General features: G+C 38.1%; 3 protein-coding genes across 3 annotated transcripts; all 3 read right to left on the bottom strand.

The window, feature by feature from the left end:
- Positions 1-514: 514 nt before the first annotated feature.
- Positions 515-5,552, bottom strand: LOC135644629 (RNA polymerase II transcriptional coactivator KIWI-like). Its single transcript, XM_065162370.1, has 4 exons — positions 5,340-5,552; positions 5,132-5,237; positions 1,088-1,110; positions 515-771 (listed from the first exon to the last, which is right to left on the bottom strand). Exons 1-4 carry the CDS (start codon positions 5,466-5,468, stop codon positions 712-714), a joined length of 318 nt encoding a protein of 105 aa, XP_065018442.1. The 5' UTR covers positions 5,469-5,552; the 3' UTR covers positions 515-711.
- A 582-nt stretch (positions 5,553-6,134) lies between these two features.
- LOC135644474 (probable methyltransferase PMT25) lies at positions 6,135-10,224 on the bottom strand. The gene is made up of 9 exons (XM_065162061.1): positions 10,113-10,224; positions 8,348-9,871; positions 8,133-8,282; positions 7,643-7,913; positions 7,457-7,567; positions 7,185-7,359; positions 6,828-7,100; positions 6,494-6,688; positions 6,135-6,397 (listed from the first exon to the last, which is right to left on the bottom strand). The coding sequence occupies exons 2-9, from the start codon at positions 9,833-9,835 to the stop codon at positions 6,169-6,171; spliced, it is 2,892 nt and encodes a 963-aa protein (XP_065018133.1). The 5' UTR covers positions 9,836-9,871; positions 10,113-10,224; the 3' UTR covers positions 6,135-6,168.
- Positions 10,225-11,039: 815 nt separating this feature from the next.
- Positions 11,040-16,646, bottom strand: LOC135646255 (aldehyde dehydrogenase family 3 member H1-like). Its single transcript, XM_065165600.1, has 10 exons — positions 15,992-16,646; positions 14,135-14,203; positions 13,939-14,035; positions 12,804-13,010; positions 12,493-12,608; positions 12,241-12,345; positions 11,991-12,163; positions 11,818-11,908; positions 11,569-11,718; positions 11,040-11,424 (listed from the first exon to the last, which is right to left on the bottom strand). The coding sequence occupies exons 1-10, from the start codon at positions 16,223-16,225 to the stop codon at positions 11,185-11,187; spliced, it is 1,482 nt and encodes a 493-aa protein (XP_065021672.1). The 5' UTR covers positions 16,226-16,646; the 3' UTR covers positions 11,040-11,184.
- Between the last annotated feature and the right edge of the window lie 1,864 nt (positions 16,647-18,510).

Genomic DNA, 18,510 nt, shown 5'->3' with positions numbered 1-18,510 from the left:
GATAAAATATGAAAATAAAAGATAAAAAAATAATTTTAATGTTCGATGGCGAAGTCAATCGTGATGGATATCGACGTCACTCCTAACTCATATGCTCCAAATCCCTAGCACTAGCCTCCTCCATCCATCGCTAGAGTTGATATAGTCCACATTGTGCTCGTCAGTTGACCGCTAAATCTCCTGCCACGACTAGTGGCTCCCAGGTATACCACAACACTTAGCCTCATAGCGAATGGTGAGGGCCTCATCGCCATGAAAGCCCTTAACTATGGCTAGACTTAACTCATTGAAATTGCTTACGGGCACCGACTTGGACTCCACCAACTGCAACGACGATTGTGGCGGCAACGAGAGTGATAGGAGCTCTGACGACCCCAACTTCAAGTTGAGGTTGGGATCTGCCTAACAAGTCAACGACACCACTTGCCTTCACGAGGAGCATATTAGCATGATCTACGAAAAAGCAAAGCACACTACGAGCAGTTGATCCATAACTGCTTCTCACACTACCAGATGATCCGGATGGATATATTAGCATGATTTACGGAAAAGCAAGGCACACGGTCCAATCTAAAACATAACATAGAAGTCACATTGTTAGCCACACAACATTGCTGAAGAGTATATCCACGCCAGCCATAAAGACGGACCACTACTCCAAGCCAAAACACAGCTGATCCAATTCCTTCCAAGTTCTTGGTCTGTTGGAAACTATGAATTCTCCTTTACTGCCTCATCAATTTCGTCGATGTGGTCCAGCATAACTTTCCACTACACAGAACAAGAGAATAATGGATCAACTTGACAAGAGAACACATAATGTAATTAATTATCATTTTATCATATTGTTAATAATCCTATCAAGCTTCTTTGAGCTATTTTCTTGTCTTTTGACAATAAACAGCGGCAGACCGCTGTCCTCCAAATTCATGCATAGATGTAGCAAAAATAGCACTGGTGGATTCAGATTAAGTTTCATCTCATGTTATTGTATTCCTTGGGTTTGAGGCAATCAGCAGTAAAAGGGATGGTTTGCATAAGTAACAAGAGCTCAGAACAAAACTAAAGAAGATATGTATACACATACCTGATCCATTGGAAGTGATATACCTGAAGGGCCAAAGCATATAGCTATAATTAGTGAAAAGCCATATGATAGACTTAACAGTTGAAGAATTCCACAAGTTTATACAAAATATGCTCAAAGAAACATAATATTGCTATGTTCAAATGCTAAGGTAAAAAAACAACATGACATGCTAGTGTTGTAGTTTAAACATTTTAAACATTTGTCTTGAAAATAATGATGACAGGAGTTGAATATACATAGAAAAATGACAGTTCACTGCATAAGGCTCCTGGGTTTAGGGAGGCTCAACTTTGACCATACCTGCTGATCCAAAATTGTTGGGACAACGTTTGTTATTGTTATTGTTATTGTTCTAATGCCAATTATGCCTTAATTACACTCTGCTAAACTTAAGTACATATTATCTAATATGTTTAGTTTGCTATATAAAAATATTTATTCAGAAACCAGCATCAATTACACAAAAAAAACAATGTTAAAAAATTAGACTTGAAGAAACTACAATTTATTAACACAAAAACATGACCGGTTTAATGATATATGCACATGCAAACCTTTGATAAAATACATTCAAAATTTGTAGGCAAACTACCACAAGATTTTGTTTTGCAACACGCCTTCATCAAAAACAAATTTCTATCTGAACTGTTAATTAAATACTATAAAACACAACAGTCACATTCTAAGTGTGTCTTCAAGATGTTACTTTCACTGTTGTGCAATGTATTGCTTAATAATCCTAACTACTAAGAAGTGTTTAACTTCAATGATTCAAGGTCTTCAACCTTATAATGCTACAAGTTGAAAACCAATGACAGGCAAATGAAAAGCCCAGACTCTAATAACATAAATGTATGTATAAGTATCTCCACTAAATGAAATATCAACATCGGAGTCATTCAGGCACAAATAAGCTATGACAATAGGATTTTCCATTTGCATACCAAATCACATTTACACAAAGAATTGATTTTCTAGTGTGTATACATTAACTGAATAATCTAACTCTGTGAGGGTTAGATAATTCTATCCCACAAATTTATTAGATGAAATATCCTACATCTTGTCATGACAATAATATTATGAGCTTCATTAAAACTGCATACAGCATATACACTAGTGACATTCAATTGCACAAACAAGTACTCTGTAATGGGCCCAGCTTCCTAAGACATTGTCACAGGATCTACCAAAGACCAATACCCTCTCAGAAAGCAGCTTCAAAGTAAAATGAATCTAATCCAAGTTACTTTTCATTTCTTTTCAGATGAGATAAGCCAATAACACAAATTATGTCTGACAGAAATGTTGGATATCCAATGGTTAATGGCATTATTGGTTCATTACTATTACAATTTTATGTGGTAAATCAGCATTTTTTTTCATTCTACCAAATATAAAGTTTACCACATGAAAAATCTTCAACTACTAATACAATATCTAACTTAAACATTTAAGTCTGTCATCATATTCCTGAATTTTCAAGATTAACAGAGTCTCACAATAGTGGCAATGAATCGCTCCCTTCCCTCTTTACAAATACCAATTGTCAAAAATTTCTGTGTATTGATTCCTTAAAACTGTTTTTCCTTCTTCATATATTTAACATATGAAGTCACTCTTCCAAGTTTCATACCCACAAGTTCACCACATTTTTATATCTTTGAACTAGTTCCAACTGGTTTCTTACTATCAACAACTATCAGTTAAATTGTTTTTTAATATTTAGAAAACTTCATACTTTATGCAGTTAGTGATCAGCATTTGAAACATTTCTAAGGACCTTCATAGCTTCATCTACTAACAATATATACAGACATTTTGGGCAAAACAAAAGGCTAACATAACCCTACAAAAGCTTCTTTGCTCATCCAGCTATCATTCCCTTCATGATAATATTAGGTACAATATTTTTACTTATTAAAAAAATTAAACTCGAAAAAAAATATTTCACTGTCCTATTTACAAGGAACAAAATTCAAGGTTCCTATGAGAATGAGCTAGAGAATTCTAAATGTTAGATTCACATAGCAAATTCTACCATACACAAGCAAAAGCAGATTTGAATCAAGAGTTCATTAAGGAAAGGCAAGTAAATAAAAAGTAAAACTTGTAATCAAATTACGTAATAAGAAGTATAGAGCAATCTGTTATAATATTGCTTAAAGAAAACACTTCAACATCCTTTCCCAAGGCAAATCACACAGTTTAACTCATAGTTCAAACAACTTGATAAATTTGTTTAAAGAATAAGCATGTTTAAGTTGACTATATCGCTATTGGACTCCATCAACCTTAAACTATATTAACTAATATTTCTTTAGTTGGCCATAGAAGACTAAAAATTGGACTTGAAGAAGACTAAAATTAACTAACAAAAACACTTGATAACAATTGTATGAGTGCATTGGACAAAGTCACGAATTGCAAGCAATCTCTTGCATCTTAACCACTGAAAATCATTCCATAATGTGTCTCTGTTCAAAGCAAAATTGAATCTCCATTACTAATAAATTATTCCAAAATCACCAAGATATCCTGTCTACTGTAGCTGATCCTCTATTAAATAGTCCTCATTACTTAGACCTAAGAAGTCAGAAAAGCAAGTACTGCATGATGCATCTTACAGGTTATAAAGCTGAAAATTGAAATGCAATTGGTGGCAAATGAGAAGTCCAAACTTCAAGACATTAGCTTTGGTTGCAAATAATAAAAAGTATAAAACATAGAATCACTAGGATTTGATCAATCGTGCATGATATAATCACATTTATTCAAAGAATCAAGTTCCTATTGTATACATCAACTTAATAATCCTATTCCATTAATGCTTGATAATTCTACTTCCCCAGAGTTATAGTTAATGAAATGTTGATTAATGCCCATAAATCTATGAAAATATAGAGCCACTTCGAATGTAGCATATACACTAATATATCACGAACCTGGAATAGTTCCAATTTCCAAAGAAATTGTTTCAGGAACTATCAGAGAACCATACCCTCTTGGAGGAAAGCTTAGGATTCAGATAAACTTTATCCAAGTTTCTTCTCGCTTCTATCTAAATGACATATCAATCAGATTCATCATGTATAAAAAAAATCCCGGATTTCACAACAGGAACAATTTTGGCACCACAGAAATCTGAATTTCACATCGGTGAAAATTTCATAACTATAGAAATCTTTTATGGTAATTTCTCTTTGCTCATTATCACAAGCTTGAAAGTTTACTACATGAAAGGGCTTCGACTCCTGAAACAATAATTAGCACTAGTTTGGTTAAATTGAAATGTGAAAATGATAGAATGTCTCCATCAAGCCTCACAATAACAATGATAAGTACCTGGAAGGCTTTGTCAAAACTAGCACTAAGCTCACATTCTATTGCCTTATATTTATTGAATTAAATGGCAAGAGATATATCTAAAAACTTTCTACTTTATAACATTCCAATCTTCAAAGTTTATTGGCACCTCACAGCTCATAGAATTATGTCTTTATTCTACACCACCCAACTTCTTCCATCCTAATGCAACATATGAAGTTATTATTCCAATCTTTCATGCCGCCAAATCAACTACTTTTTATATCTTTAAACCAGTCCCAACTAACTTCTTTCCAGACGTTGCTACGAAGTACCGATTAATTTGTTTCCATGTCATTCAAAAAACTCCATACACTTATCAATGCTTTGTACAAACATAATAATTGAGTACCTTAAACAACTGAACATATACTATAACTTTTGGTCCAAAATTATTCTTAGTATGCCAAACCCTATCGAGATAGTAGGCTAACATGATCACGCGCCCATTGTTCCACCCTCCCGATAAGTTTCCATGGTGGTCCAACTTCCACTCCAACAACAGTAACCACAGTGCATCTTACTTATGAAAAAGGGACACATATTGCACAATAACAAGCACCAAAACGATATGACTCGATGCAATATAGGCAATGCTTTCCCTCGTCAAATGACACAACATAAAACGATAGCCTGAAGGAGGCCGAAAGAAAGGGATAGAGAATACGAAAGGACCTTTCTTCCCGGGCAGTTCCTTGCCATCTTTGACATAGAACTCTCTGATGTCAACCACGACCTTACCCTGCCACAGCCGTACCGAAACCCTCCGGTTCTTCGATATCTAACACACGAACAACACACGTAAGCAAATCCACGACATCGCGATACCCCAAGACAAGAAAAATAAAAGAAGATAAATCTAGGGTTTGTGCGCGGTCCAAACCTGACAGACGACGATGCCATCGTCTCCGCCATCATCATCCGAATCCTTCTTGGCGAACTTCCTGGAGGGAGCAGCACCATCGCCTCCGGCCCCCTCCTCGTTCTTCCTCTTCCACCCCTTCTTCCACATCTCTCCTACTCACTGCGCGCTCGCTACCGCTCCTTCCTCGATGGGCTTCGAACAAAAGCCGCGCCCCAACGATACTTCTTCCATACCGAGAAAGGTCTCCCAATTATGTCATTCTCGATCAAATCGGATCGGGTATGGACTGGATATTGAGAAACCCGCATCCGAAACCACCTCTAAAGGCGAACTCAAATGGGATGTGTCAAAGTAAACATATTCAAAATGAAATTATTATTTTGGTCAGATAAGTATTATTTCAAACTTATTCAAACCACCTATATGTAATCATTGAACAACAACACAACCCAAAAAAATTAATTTGTAGTTAAAATAAGCATTTTCATACCACTCCAACATTTTATTATTTACACAAAAAATAATAAATGCTGAATATTGTGACACCTAAAATTTATTTCTTACTTTCTTGTGCCAATTTATTGTCATAATCCTTTCATTTAACTTCTAATTAATTACTTGAGAGCAGCCAGCAGCATATTTAATTTAATTCAGCTTACTAAATGATTCATAAAGGACTCACTGTGCATGGTCCCAATATAAACATCAAATCCCAAGAATTCTCAACTGTGTGATTCTACAATCCACTCAGAATCACAAACCATTGCCTATCCCTCTATTGTCAACAGCAAATGAACACAAAGAAAAGAAGAAGAAGAAGAAAACACATCTGAGATTTACATTTGCTCTAAGACAATGATGACACAGTTGCCTCAACTTCTTCTGGCCTCCACAGTGTCTTTTGAACACACAACAATCCTCCTTTTTCCTTTGAGTAGCCCATTCTGACTTCCCAGTTCAGTGATTTTGCCATGCTCTCGACCTCTTCAAGTGTCTCTGCATTATCCCTTACGATAAGCTTGCCTTGCGGTCTCAGAATCCTATCCACTTCAGCGATCACCGGCAATAGTTTACATCTGCATATTAACAGTCCCTCCGAGCGAGAGACAAATTGGTCAGTGATGTGATGTATGAACTCCACAGGAGTACAAAAAGGATATCATGATGCCGACCTCTTCTTTGTTTTGGAGAAGAGATGATCCGCGTGAAGTAGATCATATGATCTAGGATAGGTGCTGAAAGATTCACACCAGTCGTGATACATCCCGAAAAGTCCACGCTCATAAATAACAGGAAGAGTGTCCGGTGAGTCGATGGTGACGATGTTCATCACCCATGCGTTCACCTCTTGCAAAGCTGCAGCAAAACTGAAAGAAGCAGTGATGAGAAACACCATTGTTTGATAGCATGGAAACTGTGTTCAGAAACAAAGGATGGTTCTTAGCTTCGTATACATCCTTTCTGATAGCAGAAAGAGCAGCTTAACAATGCATGGTTTTCACGTACCCTCCGTAGACGGCTCTCATGTCCATGACGTTCCTCACACCAGACCAGTCGATCCCCAGTCCCTTGAGATACGAATTGCTTACAACGCGTTTCCAGTGCTGGAAGTCTGCCTTGAAGTCCTCTGGTGCAGGCTTTCCATATACTCCAATCTGTGAGCTATTCAGCCAGTACGGTGGATTCTCCGACCTCTGCGGCCATTGCTGCGGCCACTGTGATCCCCGGACGGCCGAATCCAAAGGTACTTCGTGCATGCACGCTTGCAAGGGGACGTTCCTGGAGATAGACGTGCCATGTGCAAACACGTTGATTCATTGAACTCATACTGCCATGAAATGGAAAGACAAGTAAAAGAGTTACCAGGCGGCGTTGGGGTCATCAGAGCCTTGGCAGAGTGGAGGGCTGCTTTCGCTTCGTTTCGCGTAGCATTCGTTGTTCGAAGGCTTTCTGTATGTTACGATGCCGACCTTGTTGATTTTATCCTTCGTCTTGTTCACCATCTCCCAGCACATGGACTTGGTCAATTCTGTCATGGCTGCAACCATTCACATTCACAGCAGAGGTTAGTGATCATACAAAGAATTCTTACAAGCTGATACTAGGAAAGTTCATGTGGATCAAAGAACAATTACCATTCCAGATCTCAACATCCTCCTCAAGTTTTTGGTAAACCGGTGTGGCAGACCAGACAAAGTAACCACCAGGACGCAGCAACCGGTTCAACTCGAGCAACAGCATTCCACCTGCAAGGTATTCCAGCAGATTACCTGTGAGTCACCTCTTCCATGGCATCAAGTTTTGTTCTCGTGTTGAGCTACCTTCGATATGCCAAGGGACCCTACAGCGGGCACAATGGATAACATCAAAGACGATTCCAGGGAAAGGAAGTCTTTTGGTACCCATGACTGCTGAGAAAGCTGGAATTCCTCTTTCAAGAGCAAACTGCACTTGAGCTTCATGCTCATCTTTAGGAGCAAATGACATGGTGAGCACGTCTCTGTCGAATAGATAGCCTCCGAAACTGGCCACTCCACAGCCAACATCCAATACAACACGGCTATTTTTCCCCCAGGCTATTTCAGGCACAGACTACAGACCAGAGTAGCACAGAAGAAATGATCAAAATCATGCTAAAACTGATCAAACAATTTGCACTAGGAATCCATCTTTCATAGTAATGATACAGCTTTAAACAACAAAAGGAATTGTATATGATGACACCTGATCTGACATTTGAGGCTCCATAAATTGACATCATGAAGACAAAAGTACTTGTAAGCAAGAAGCAGAAAAGAGTAACAAGCAAACCTCCTGGATGAAATCAATGTAGTGCAGTGCTCCGTGCTTGAACTGAGTTCCTCCACCGGGAAAAGTGAGGTACTCACCGGACACTTTCACCCAATTTTGATGCCCCTTTATGGTTGCAAGCTCTGTGTGAGGTACATTATGATACCATATCTGCAGTAACATTAGAACTGTGAAAATGAATTTTCTCTGACATAGATGCAATGCACGAGAGGTACCTTGTTCCTGCTATTTGGCCACTCGATTGGCTGTTTGTATCCTTCGGGCAGAGGAAGAAGACAGGTGGGAGCTTCATCAGGGCAATGCCTCTCGCGGTGTTCATAGTGCTTAGTAGTCTTGAGCTTCTTGATGGCGTCCTCATTGTCAAGGCAAGGAATGTAGTCAGGCCCAGTGGTAACATTGCAGAGCTTCCAGTTGTACCCAGTACCATCTTCCTTTGATGTAGCTTGCACTTCTTTCTCTTTCTTGGACTCGGCAGCTTGAGTAGACCATGCACCATTCTGAGTTCTGGCCGTCTCATTTAGAAGCTCCGACTGAGCTCCGTCGGGAAACAACTCGCTGGAGACACTGTCCTCCGTTTTGTTCCCCGTCCCTGTAATGGTCTCGTTGGATTTTACTTCGGCCTCCTTGTCTTCGTTTTGCTCACCTTTCTCCTCTATCTGACCCTGATCCTTTCCATCTTGCTCTGATGTGTTGTTGCTATCGGACTTCTGTTGCTCATCTCCCTTAGCTTCATCTGAATTCTGCTCGGAAATCTTGTTTTGCTCACCATCTGCCGTTTCATTAACCTTCTGATCTGCTTTCTTTTCCTGTTCACCATCAGTAGTTACTTGGTAAGGCTCCTCTGTGCTGCTCTTGTCTTGGCCATACTCCTGAACACCTTCTTTGATCATCTCTCCACCCTCTGGTTTCTCATCTCCATTAGTAGTTTCATCTGAACTCTGTTCTGAGCTTTTGTCTTGCTCACTTTCTGTCGTTTCATCAAACTTCTGGTCGGCTTTCTTTTCCTGCTCACCATCCGTAGTTTCTTGAGAACTCCCTTCCCTGCTCTTGTCGAGGCTATTCTCCTGACCACCTTCTTTAATCATTTCTCCACCCTCTGCATTGCCATTCTCATCACTATATGTCTGCTGGTCTGCTGTATTTTCCTGCGCACCATTTGCAGATTCTCGAGGATTCTCCTCTGAGCTCCTGTCTTGAGCGTTCTCCGGGTCACCTTCTTTTCTCTCACCACCTTCTTTGATCACTTCTTCACCTTCTGTATTCCCGTTCTCATCACTATATGCCTGAGCTTTTGTGGAATCATCATCCTTCTTATCCTTGCCAAGCTCGCCTTCTTGGGTCTTTTCTGCCATGTTTTCAGCTGTTTTGTCGAGCAGCTTCTGCTCTTCCGACGACTCGGATTTGGTTTCAGTTGTAGGATCGCTCACGCTGGTGTCGGCATCACTTCTCGTTGCTTCACCGGAGACCTCCGTTGAACTCTCTTCGAGTGGCGCCGAATAAGTCTCGGAAGCTTGTTGCTTCATCTCCGAGTTGATCTCGGTGGCAGACATGTCGACGGGGACTACAGTGGACGATGTCATCATCCAAACACCAACCAAGCAAAGAGCAACGAACACAACAAGGGTCGCTGTCGAGCACTGCGACGACGACGATGACGATGATGACCTCTTAAAGTCCATCGTGGAGCTTTTCCCGAATGGCATTTCGATTCACACACCAATACTGCTCGATCTATGTATCTAAAAGCAGAGTCAAGTTTAGAGAGGTACTCAATTTGTCGATCATCAGAGCGGTTGAGAAGTCCAGATTAAAATGCCAAGAAATCAAATCATGATGACTACAAACTAGCAGGATAACTCACTAATTTATCTCCTGGAAGCGAGAAATCTTCTCCAGTTCAAGCTCAGGCATCCAGTAGCAATGATTGACGCATAACAGAGGAAAATAAAGAAAGCATTCGGGCAGAGAGAAAGATCGCACCTTTTTGAGCTCGACGGAGCATTGGATCGCAAACGAACTAGAAGAAGAGAGAAGAAGATGACAACGCCACACGATTATGAGAGACGAGGAGCGGATTTAGGGAGCAAAAATTACTCCTTTTTGCCGGATAGAAAAGAAAGCGGTGTTTACTGCTTCCAAGGCGAGGAAGCGAGCGACGAGAGAGAGGAGGGTGACCACACGAACCCCGGCTTTGAAGGCGAGCGCCAATATGTGTGCCTCAACTCATTCATCCATTCCCATCTTAGTTAGGCCGGTTCAAATCGAAATCGAACCAAATCAAATCAGAATCGAACCGAACCAAATCAATTTGGTCCAAACTGGTTCAGTAATAATTTAATTTTTAATGTTATAAATAGTTTTGATTTAAGAGATATTCTTCTTTAAGTTGGAAGAATCTGTTCAAATCAAATCGAATTGATTTTAATTTAAAAAATATTAGCTCTCTGACATCTAAAATTTCAGTAGTAATATTGAGCTAATTTTAATATCACAATTTATAAATGTTAATTCATGAGCTAATTTTAATATTACAGTTTAAAATCATAAATTAGTTTTCAATCAATTTGATTAGGTAGGTCGAAATCAGTTCGAACCTATAACGATTCGATTCAAACCTATTCAACATCGTCGTGATCCGAGTACCGATTTAAATACACCTATTCATCGTCATCATGATCCGAACAATTCGATTCAAACCAATTTAAATGATCGGAATGATTCGATTCAAACCAATTTACCGGGTCAAATTTGACTCCGTTTAATCGTGGTTAGGTCAAAATTATATTTTTTGTAAAAAAATATTTTGATTAAAAATAGGGATAATATGACCTATCAGTAACTTAAGCTTTTGAATCAAGAGGCACCCAATCAAAATCTTTGGAAGGAGACCATCATAGCTTTGACAAATGCATGCAACTCATCTTTTCATGATAGTTTATGTTACTGAATCTGAGTAATTTGATCGTACATACATACATACGTAGGGCATGGAACAGAACATCTCATACATACATACATACACACATACATGACCATCAAATAGAAAATATGCTTAATCTCGCGGAAATCCAAGTATAGCAAGAACAAGTGCGATGATGCTGCCATTGATGAGTCCCCTAAGAATTCTCTGCTTTTGTGGTGTATATGGAGGATATCTAGCAGGAGCTTCCCCGCCAAATCCACGATATAAGATGGCTTTCTTGTGACTAAACGCATCAAATGAGAATTTGCCATGGTAAGCACCGATTCCACTCTCGCCTACGCCACCGAATGGCAGATGTGGGTTTGCGAGCTGCATGAACAGAAAAAGAGTTGAGTTGCAAAATGTTTTCGAGTCATTTTATCTGATGATTAAAAGAATTGATAGTAGCAGTGGACTTGAAGGCATAACTGCAAGTAGAACATATATTTATCGGAATCGGATAAGGGAACTCACATGCAAGGCGACATCGTTGACGAGCATTCCACCAGCAGAGACGTTTTTTACAAACTGATCTTCTATTTTCCGGTCTTTGGTGAAGAGATAGGCTGCAAGTGGCTTTGACTTTGAGTTTATAAAGTCAATACAATCTTCCACCTCGTCGAACTGACGAATCAAGATATGTGTCCTTTATCAGAAACTTTGTGAGTCTACAAAGGATGGCTTCTATAAGATCATGTATTGTGGTGTTGAAGAGTATCTTACTGTAACAATTGGAAGGAAAGGGCCAAATATTTCCTCCTTCATTATTGATGAATCATGTGGCACATCTAACAAGAGCGTAGGAGCTATCTTCCTGCAAGGATATATGGTGATGTTAAGGTTAAACAGCTTCGATTTCATTTTAATAAAGAGCGGTGATAATATTTGAATCTTACAAGTGCTGTTCATCCCGCTGGCCTCCGTAGACGATCGTGCCAGAAACGTTCTCATCATCTAAAAGGCTCATCAAGCGTTTGAAATGGTTAGAGTTTACAATGCGAGACAAATCTGCTGATTCCAAGGGATCCTTCCCGTAGAATTTCTCTAATGTTCTTTTCATAGCATCCACCTGTCAATGTCGTCAAAAGATAAAAACTAGAACAAGCAGGATACAACCATCATCAAATTTCATGCTGAAACTTCTACCAGTGTCGGAGCAAATGACTTCGTTGTTAGGATGTAATCTGGAGCGATACAAGCTTGCCCATTGTTGCATCCCCACTTGCCTACGGCAATTCTCTTTGCTGCAACCTTGAAAGATCAAGAAACAAGGATACATCAGTTTGGAAAAAACAGACTCAGATGCAAGTCTACATTAGTTTCATGAGTAAGCCCTCATTAATGCCAACGCAAGGAATCCTACATCTGTAGCAAAGAAGAAAACAAAAAGATAATTACTTTAACATCGACACTTGAATCCACAAGAGCAGGACATTTTCCACCAAGCTCCAAGGCTACTGGAGTTAGATGCTTTGCGGCTGCTGCCATCACAATGCGGCCCACTTTGCCATTACCTGTGGAGTTTCCGCCGGTTAAAATTGCAAAAGCCAGGCTCTTTAAAGTCTAAATGGCTATAGAGCAATAGAAAAATATGTACATAAAAATCATAGGAATAATATGCAGACTCACACTTTAAAATGTTTGAAAAATCTATAAAAAACTTTAGAAAGTTATATTAAGGTAAGAAGCATGAAGTAGTAGGTCAGTACCTGTATAGAATATTTTGTCCCACTTTTGCTCCAGAAGTGCTGTTGTTTCAGGGATTGAACCCTCAACTATTTTTACACAAGAGTTATCTATGTACTCAGGTAAAACTTTTGCAAAAAAATATGATGTGGCAGGTGCAACTTCTGATGGTTTTAGAACAACAGCATTGCCAGCCACAAGTGCTCCGATTACAGGGTCAATAGACAGCACTGGAAAAAACAAAAGAAAAGAACTGTTATTGCTCTTGAGAAAGAGAAAATCAGGGATGTACAAGAATCCGGGTCGCGACAAAGTACCTTAAATTTGACAGTGCCATTTTAAAAGAGCAAACTGGAATACAGTCTAAACGTAATTACAGCAAGAAAATGAACGGCAATGACCTTGACATCAACAAACATTGAGAAAATTACAAGTGACACTAACAGGACATTTTAAGTGCATTCACTCCATATATTATAATGGAACAACAATTTCCCAACTTGGTAAGTTAAACGACTGAAAGCATGGTTTTAAAATTTTTTTGACAGATTCCGGAATCCGACAGATCTATAACATAGCAGACTTAGTTGATATTCAGGTGTAGCCAAAAAACACAGTAAAACTTAAAATACAAAAATTATACCCAACTTGCATACATTAATCTTCCGATATGAACCAAAGATATCTACTGTTGCATTTTAGAGATGTTGCATACATCGATCATTTTTATTGGTTTCTTGCTGAGTAACTTGGGAATGACTATTCTATCAAAGAGAAAGACAAAAGAATTCTGCATTGAGTTCAGATTGAAGAAACCCATGCAACCCAAAGAATAGAACAACTAAATAAAAAACACTCGAGCAATGACACATAAAGGAGAAGCAAAGATCGAACATCACTACCGTTACTTATTCATGTCAAGTAGGATCCAAGCACCATAGAATTGTGAACTAGCAGTATAAGCCAAGACAGATCTAATACTCTCCAATTAAGGTAATAACATAAGGTATATAAAATCGAAGCCGTTCGGGAATTATCAAACTATAGCTAATACCAAAGCTAGTCGGTGACAATATAATAGGAAGAGCCCTTTTATTCCACAACCAACAAGCCACCTTCAGTCCACACACTTATAAAATGCACATAGTTTGCACTTACGAAATGGATAGTTCCAAGCTGAAATGACCAGCACGACACCTAGGGGCTCTGAAATGATCTCTGCTGATGATGGAAAAGTTGTAAGAGAAGTTGGCACCTGAAGAGATTTAAAGACATTAATATTACAAGGCTAATTTAAAGAACGCCAAACAGTTATGTGACTTTGATTTTTTAGCAAGAATGATATTGAGGATACCTTTTCAGGTTTCATCCAGCGTTTCATTTCTTTCAAGGCAAAGGTACATGCTGCTTTTGCAAGTGAAATCTGCACCATGAGCAATTGGTCATATACAGATGACAAGTTTTCTCAGAATACTCACTAGTAGAAAGGCATGAGAGAGCATCAATTTGCCCAAATAAAACCCTTTCAACTATAGAAACAACAAGAGCTTTTGTCTATGCCTACGTTGCCAATTGAATTCCATGTTAGAAGGTCATTGATGTTAGTGAAAAGTATGAGATTGTATATCCAAGGAGATTCACAGCACTTCAAACAACAGCTTTTCATCAAATTAACAAAGTCATGAAATGGTTGTGACACATGCTGTTGCTACTACTTTAGCTTGTCAGAAACTTAAGAATTTGTTGAACTAAACTAATTTGTTAAAGTTAGTCTTATTTATTTGATTTGCAGGTAGTCTTGCTGAAAATTTTGGTCTAGTCAATGTACGTAAAGATATTGATGGTGTTTTAGCCATTGTGGACTAAGCCAGTTGGATATTTTTGATCAAAACACAAAGGTCCATTGACTTGCAGTTATTTGACCATCCTATATCAAAAGGTCTTGACAATTCCTAACAAGGAATAATTGATGAGAGCTGACTTCCCCATCTTCCATGTACTTTATGTCAATCTTCTGTTCACATTCTTTAGTCCTTTACTACTCTGTATCTTTTAAGTTAGGACTTTTAACAGTCCTAACTGAGTGTACCATGCCAATCTCTAGATAAGGCTAAGACAGATGAGGCTCTGGTACCTCTGAAAAATTCTGAGGCATTACACTGCAAGAAGGGTTTGAATTATTTGCTTACCTAAGCTTGATTTCATTATTATATAATCTTATCGTGTAAGGCTAACGGTGCAACAATTCAATAAACTTCTACTCCATGCATAAGTACTGTCATTTTCGAATTATGCTAATAATGACAACTGTTAAATTCTGTATGAATTTATCTTTATGGTTAGTTGAATGCTAATTTATGATTATTTCGGTGTATTACTGCAAATTTTTTAGTAACAATCAAATCCGAGGATATGAGCATGAATAATTGAGTCATTATATCCACCATAACCAGACAAATATCGTATAACACAAGCAGACAGGAGATAGTATTTCGCCGCAAAGTGTCTCTGCTTTGACTAACCATTTGTGATTTGATTACAGAACTAAACATATATAAATCACTCTCCAATGTAAATTTCTTGATTGATTTGAACTTTGAAATAGATTTAATAATTGATTTAACAATTGCTATTAGAACTTGGAGGTATCAAGTAGAAATCAGCTTAACATAACTACAACATCCCAAGTTGAAACATATGCAGCAATGACAGAATGCAAAAACCAAGAACTGTTATATCGACATCTTACACTCCACCTATGCCTTAAAGCTGAATAGGAAATTTTCTCATCAAGAAAACTCTGACCGACTCCATATGGCTTGTTATCGAGACAAAAGATATAATTGTGTTAATCGGTCCATGATAAATTCACACAATATTAATGACTCTCGGATAGCAATTAAAGATGCAGAAAATAACTAAAAACTAGCTATCAAATTATCATTTGTAACCAAATAATGAAGGACATCAGAGGACTAATCCACTAAATTCCCTGTCTCGCTAATTAATCCGATTGCATAGAGAAGTTTTTTTGTATCGAGACTCCTACAAGTTCGTGCAGACAATAAATACTACGGCAGCATAAACATGCAGCTACAAGTAATCCAATTTGGTAGGAACATCATCATGTACCTACAACAAGATCACAACTTTGCAGCGGCTGAAAACCGAGGGCTAGAAAAAGACAGAACAAGGATGAGGATTCGGGCACCTCGTGGAGGTAGGACTCCATCTGGGGCTTGGCGAGGTCCTCGTGGAGCGCGGCCATGATGGCCGACTCCTTCTCGTCGATCATCCTCACGATTCCCTTCAGCTGCGCCGCCCGCCACTCGTGGCTCCGCGTCCGCCCGGACGCGAAGCTCCGCCTCAGTCCCGCCACCAGCTCCGCCGCCATCGCGCCATCGAAGCCCGCCCCCTTCCCCCTCTCCTCCCCTCCACTCCCCATCGCTCCTGATCCCCAAAGCTCCAAACTTCACGCTCCAAAGACGCCGACAGCGAAAGGCCAGCCCCAGAGGCCTCAATATACGTAGGAAAGAAAAAGACAACGAAAAAGTCCACAAAGTAGATCTGAAACCGAGGTAGGGGAAGGGACAACAAAGGAGATCTTTTCTTCTACGATCGGACACAAAATCGCCACGAAATCTTTTTGGCACGCAATCGGCGGAGACTCGAGAGCTGTGTTCTTACACTGCACGCCGAGTTCCTCGTTACGTGCGTTCTTTCTGCGTCGGGCTCCGTCGGGGTGACGGTAATCACACGGTTACGGTGGAATTGGGCCACGTCGAATTCGGATCATTTAACAGCGCAATCCCAAGCGAGTCTCTCACGTCGATGGCGAAATGGCTTTAACTGCAGCGTTGTCGCCGGCGACGTCTTCACCTCCTCACTATTATTCCATACAATAATAATTCTGAAAATATTATCCTAAGTCGTAGTACTTTAAGGTCATGAAGGGATAGGGTACACAGATGGGGTGGGGCCCATAGTCTCTCTTCCCTTGTCACATTGAGCATTGCTTCGTAACCTAATTCGTATCATCCACAATAATAGTGATGATGATGATGATGATGATGATGATGTTGATGATAAGGATATTTTATTTTTCAATATATTTTTAAAAATTAAAATATATTTTCATTATATATTTTTAGAAAATATATATATATATTATATTAAATAGTGAAAAACATCACCTTCAAATGTGGATAAAATTATCATGTATACAATAATATACTAATAAAAATTATAAATCATATTAATTAGTGGCCGGCACATATATAATAATTCGATAAATAAAATAGGTCATCCGAGTTGTAGATTAATGTAATATTAATTTTAATTAAGTTGTGTGTTGGTGGTGATGAAGCAAGTCAAAGTAGTGATAATTGTTTTGCAAATGAAGAATTTGATGCCATCATCGTGTAAACTATAAGAGGTAGTCAAATGAAGGTGGTTTATTATTCAAGATTTACTTACCTTCTATAGAAGACTATGTATGAGAGGGTATCGGACCGGACGTTGACCATTTGAACCTTTGGATGCATGAGTCATTGATTGAATTGAACATGGATGGATGGATAGATTTATTTTGACTCATAGATTTAACAAAATTATAAAAATAATGTAAATTGTATGTTATGTAAAAAAATATAAGATATATGGATAATACTAAAAATAATAATTTTATACTCTAGTGTTTATAGTGAACACATTCTTATCCAATCGAAACTCAACACATGGCATTCGTGCAAGGAGGCGATAATAATTTTATATTATAATATTTATTAGCATTTGTCGAATAGAAAAATATTTTTTTAAATGAATAAAATATTTTTTTGATTGATAGCAATTAAGAAATGATCGACTATAAGAGATAAATCAGGATATAATTATCTAAGTCTTATCCTTCACACTTTCATATAAACTTAATCTCTACTTCCAGAAACCTAAAATAGACATTGGACGGATCATGTGGAGAAGGAATCCCTATCTAATAATAGTCTTAAGTACAAATTGACCCCACATCAAATATCAAGAGCACATCACTAAGGATCTTTGTCAAAAGTCTAAGTTGGGACCGATTCAAATAAGTTAAGTATTCTAATCAATATTTTCTTCTGACCAAGTAAGTATAATGAGTATAATAAGAAATTTTCTTTTTTGTTCTTATAAGAAAAAAAATTATAAAAGTCTATTTTTGCTTTTTTGAATCCGACAAGATGATTTGACTTTTTATAATTATTAATGATAGTGACTCATCAAACCTATGAGTGAGCAAACAAAGAGGGGGTTTTTTGCAAAAAACCTAACCTCAAGTTTCTTTCTTGAAATCAAATCTCATGCATATTTGATCTTTATTAAGCCAATTTTTGTTCATGTGAGTTTACATAGATCCAAATACTTATAGAAATTTGATAATTAGAAATTGTAATGCATTATTCCCTTCCATGGTATTATTTTGCAAGAGAATTTACTCAAAATCATCTATCCATTTTTCTATTTTACATCTAAATTATTTGTTTTTCCTGATAAAATCTTGTACATAATATTTAATTTGTCTAATAAGAAAACCAATGTGGGATGTAAAAATCCTCAATGACTTTACAATCATATATATCATCACAAGGAAGAAAAGCATCAGATCAAATTAGTGTTTAATATAAACTTTTATGTAATCTCATAATATCTATAACATTAAACTTACAAAATTCTCCTAAGTAATCTATGACA

The sequence above is a fragment of the Musa acuminata genome, chromosome BXJ3-8 (assembly GCF_036884655.1).
Source record: "Musa acuminata AAA Group cultivar baxijiao chromosome BXJ3-8, Cavendish_Baxijiao_AAA, whole genome shotgun sequence".
Lineage (NCBI taxonomy): Eukaryota > Viridiplantae > Streptophyta > Magnoliopsida > Zingiberales > Musaceae > Musa > Musa acuminata.
The sequence above is the reverse complement of the archived record's forward strand: the minus strand, read 5'-3'. Positions and strand labels throughout refer to the sequence as shown.

Coding starts and splice junctions, on each gene's coding strand:
- LOC135646255 (XM_065165600.1), bottom strand. CDS start 16,225: ATGGGGAGTGGAGGGGAGGAGAGGGGGAAGGGGGCGGGCTTCGATGGC. Junction 14,204..15,991: donor TGGAGTCCTACCTCCACGAG/GTGCCCGAATCC, acceptor CTCATGGTGCAG/ATTTCACTTGCAAAAGCAGC. Junction 12,164..12,240: donor AGTCATTTGCTCCGACACTG/GTAGAAGTTTCA, acceptor CGACATTGACAG/GTGGATGCTATGAAAAGAAC.
- LOC135644629 (XM_065162370.1), bottom strand. CDS start 5,468: ATGTGGAAGAAGGGGTGGAAGAGGAAGAACGAGGAGGGGGCCGGAGGC. Junction 1,111..5,131: donor GGAACTGCCCGGGAAGAAAG/GTCCTTTCGTAT, acceptor TTGGCCCTTCAG/GTATATCACTTCCAATGGAT. Junction 772..1,087: donor TATCACTTCCAATGGATCAG/GTATGTGTATAC, acceptor TGTTCTGTGTAG/TGGAAAGTTATGCTGGACCA.
- LOC135644474 (XM_065162061.1), bottom strand. CDS start 9,835: ATGCCATTCGGGAAAAGCTCCACGATGGACTTTAAGAGGTCATCATCG. Junction 7,101..7,184: donor GATGACCCCAACGCCGCCTG/GTAACTCTTTTA, acceptor GTCTATCTCCAG/GAACGTCCCCTTGCAAGCGT. Junction 6,398..6,493: donor TTCTCCAAAACAAAGAAGAG/GTCGGCATCATG, acceptor GTTAATATGCAG/ATGTAAACTATTGCCGGTGA.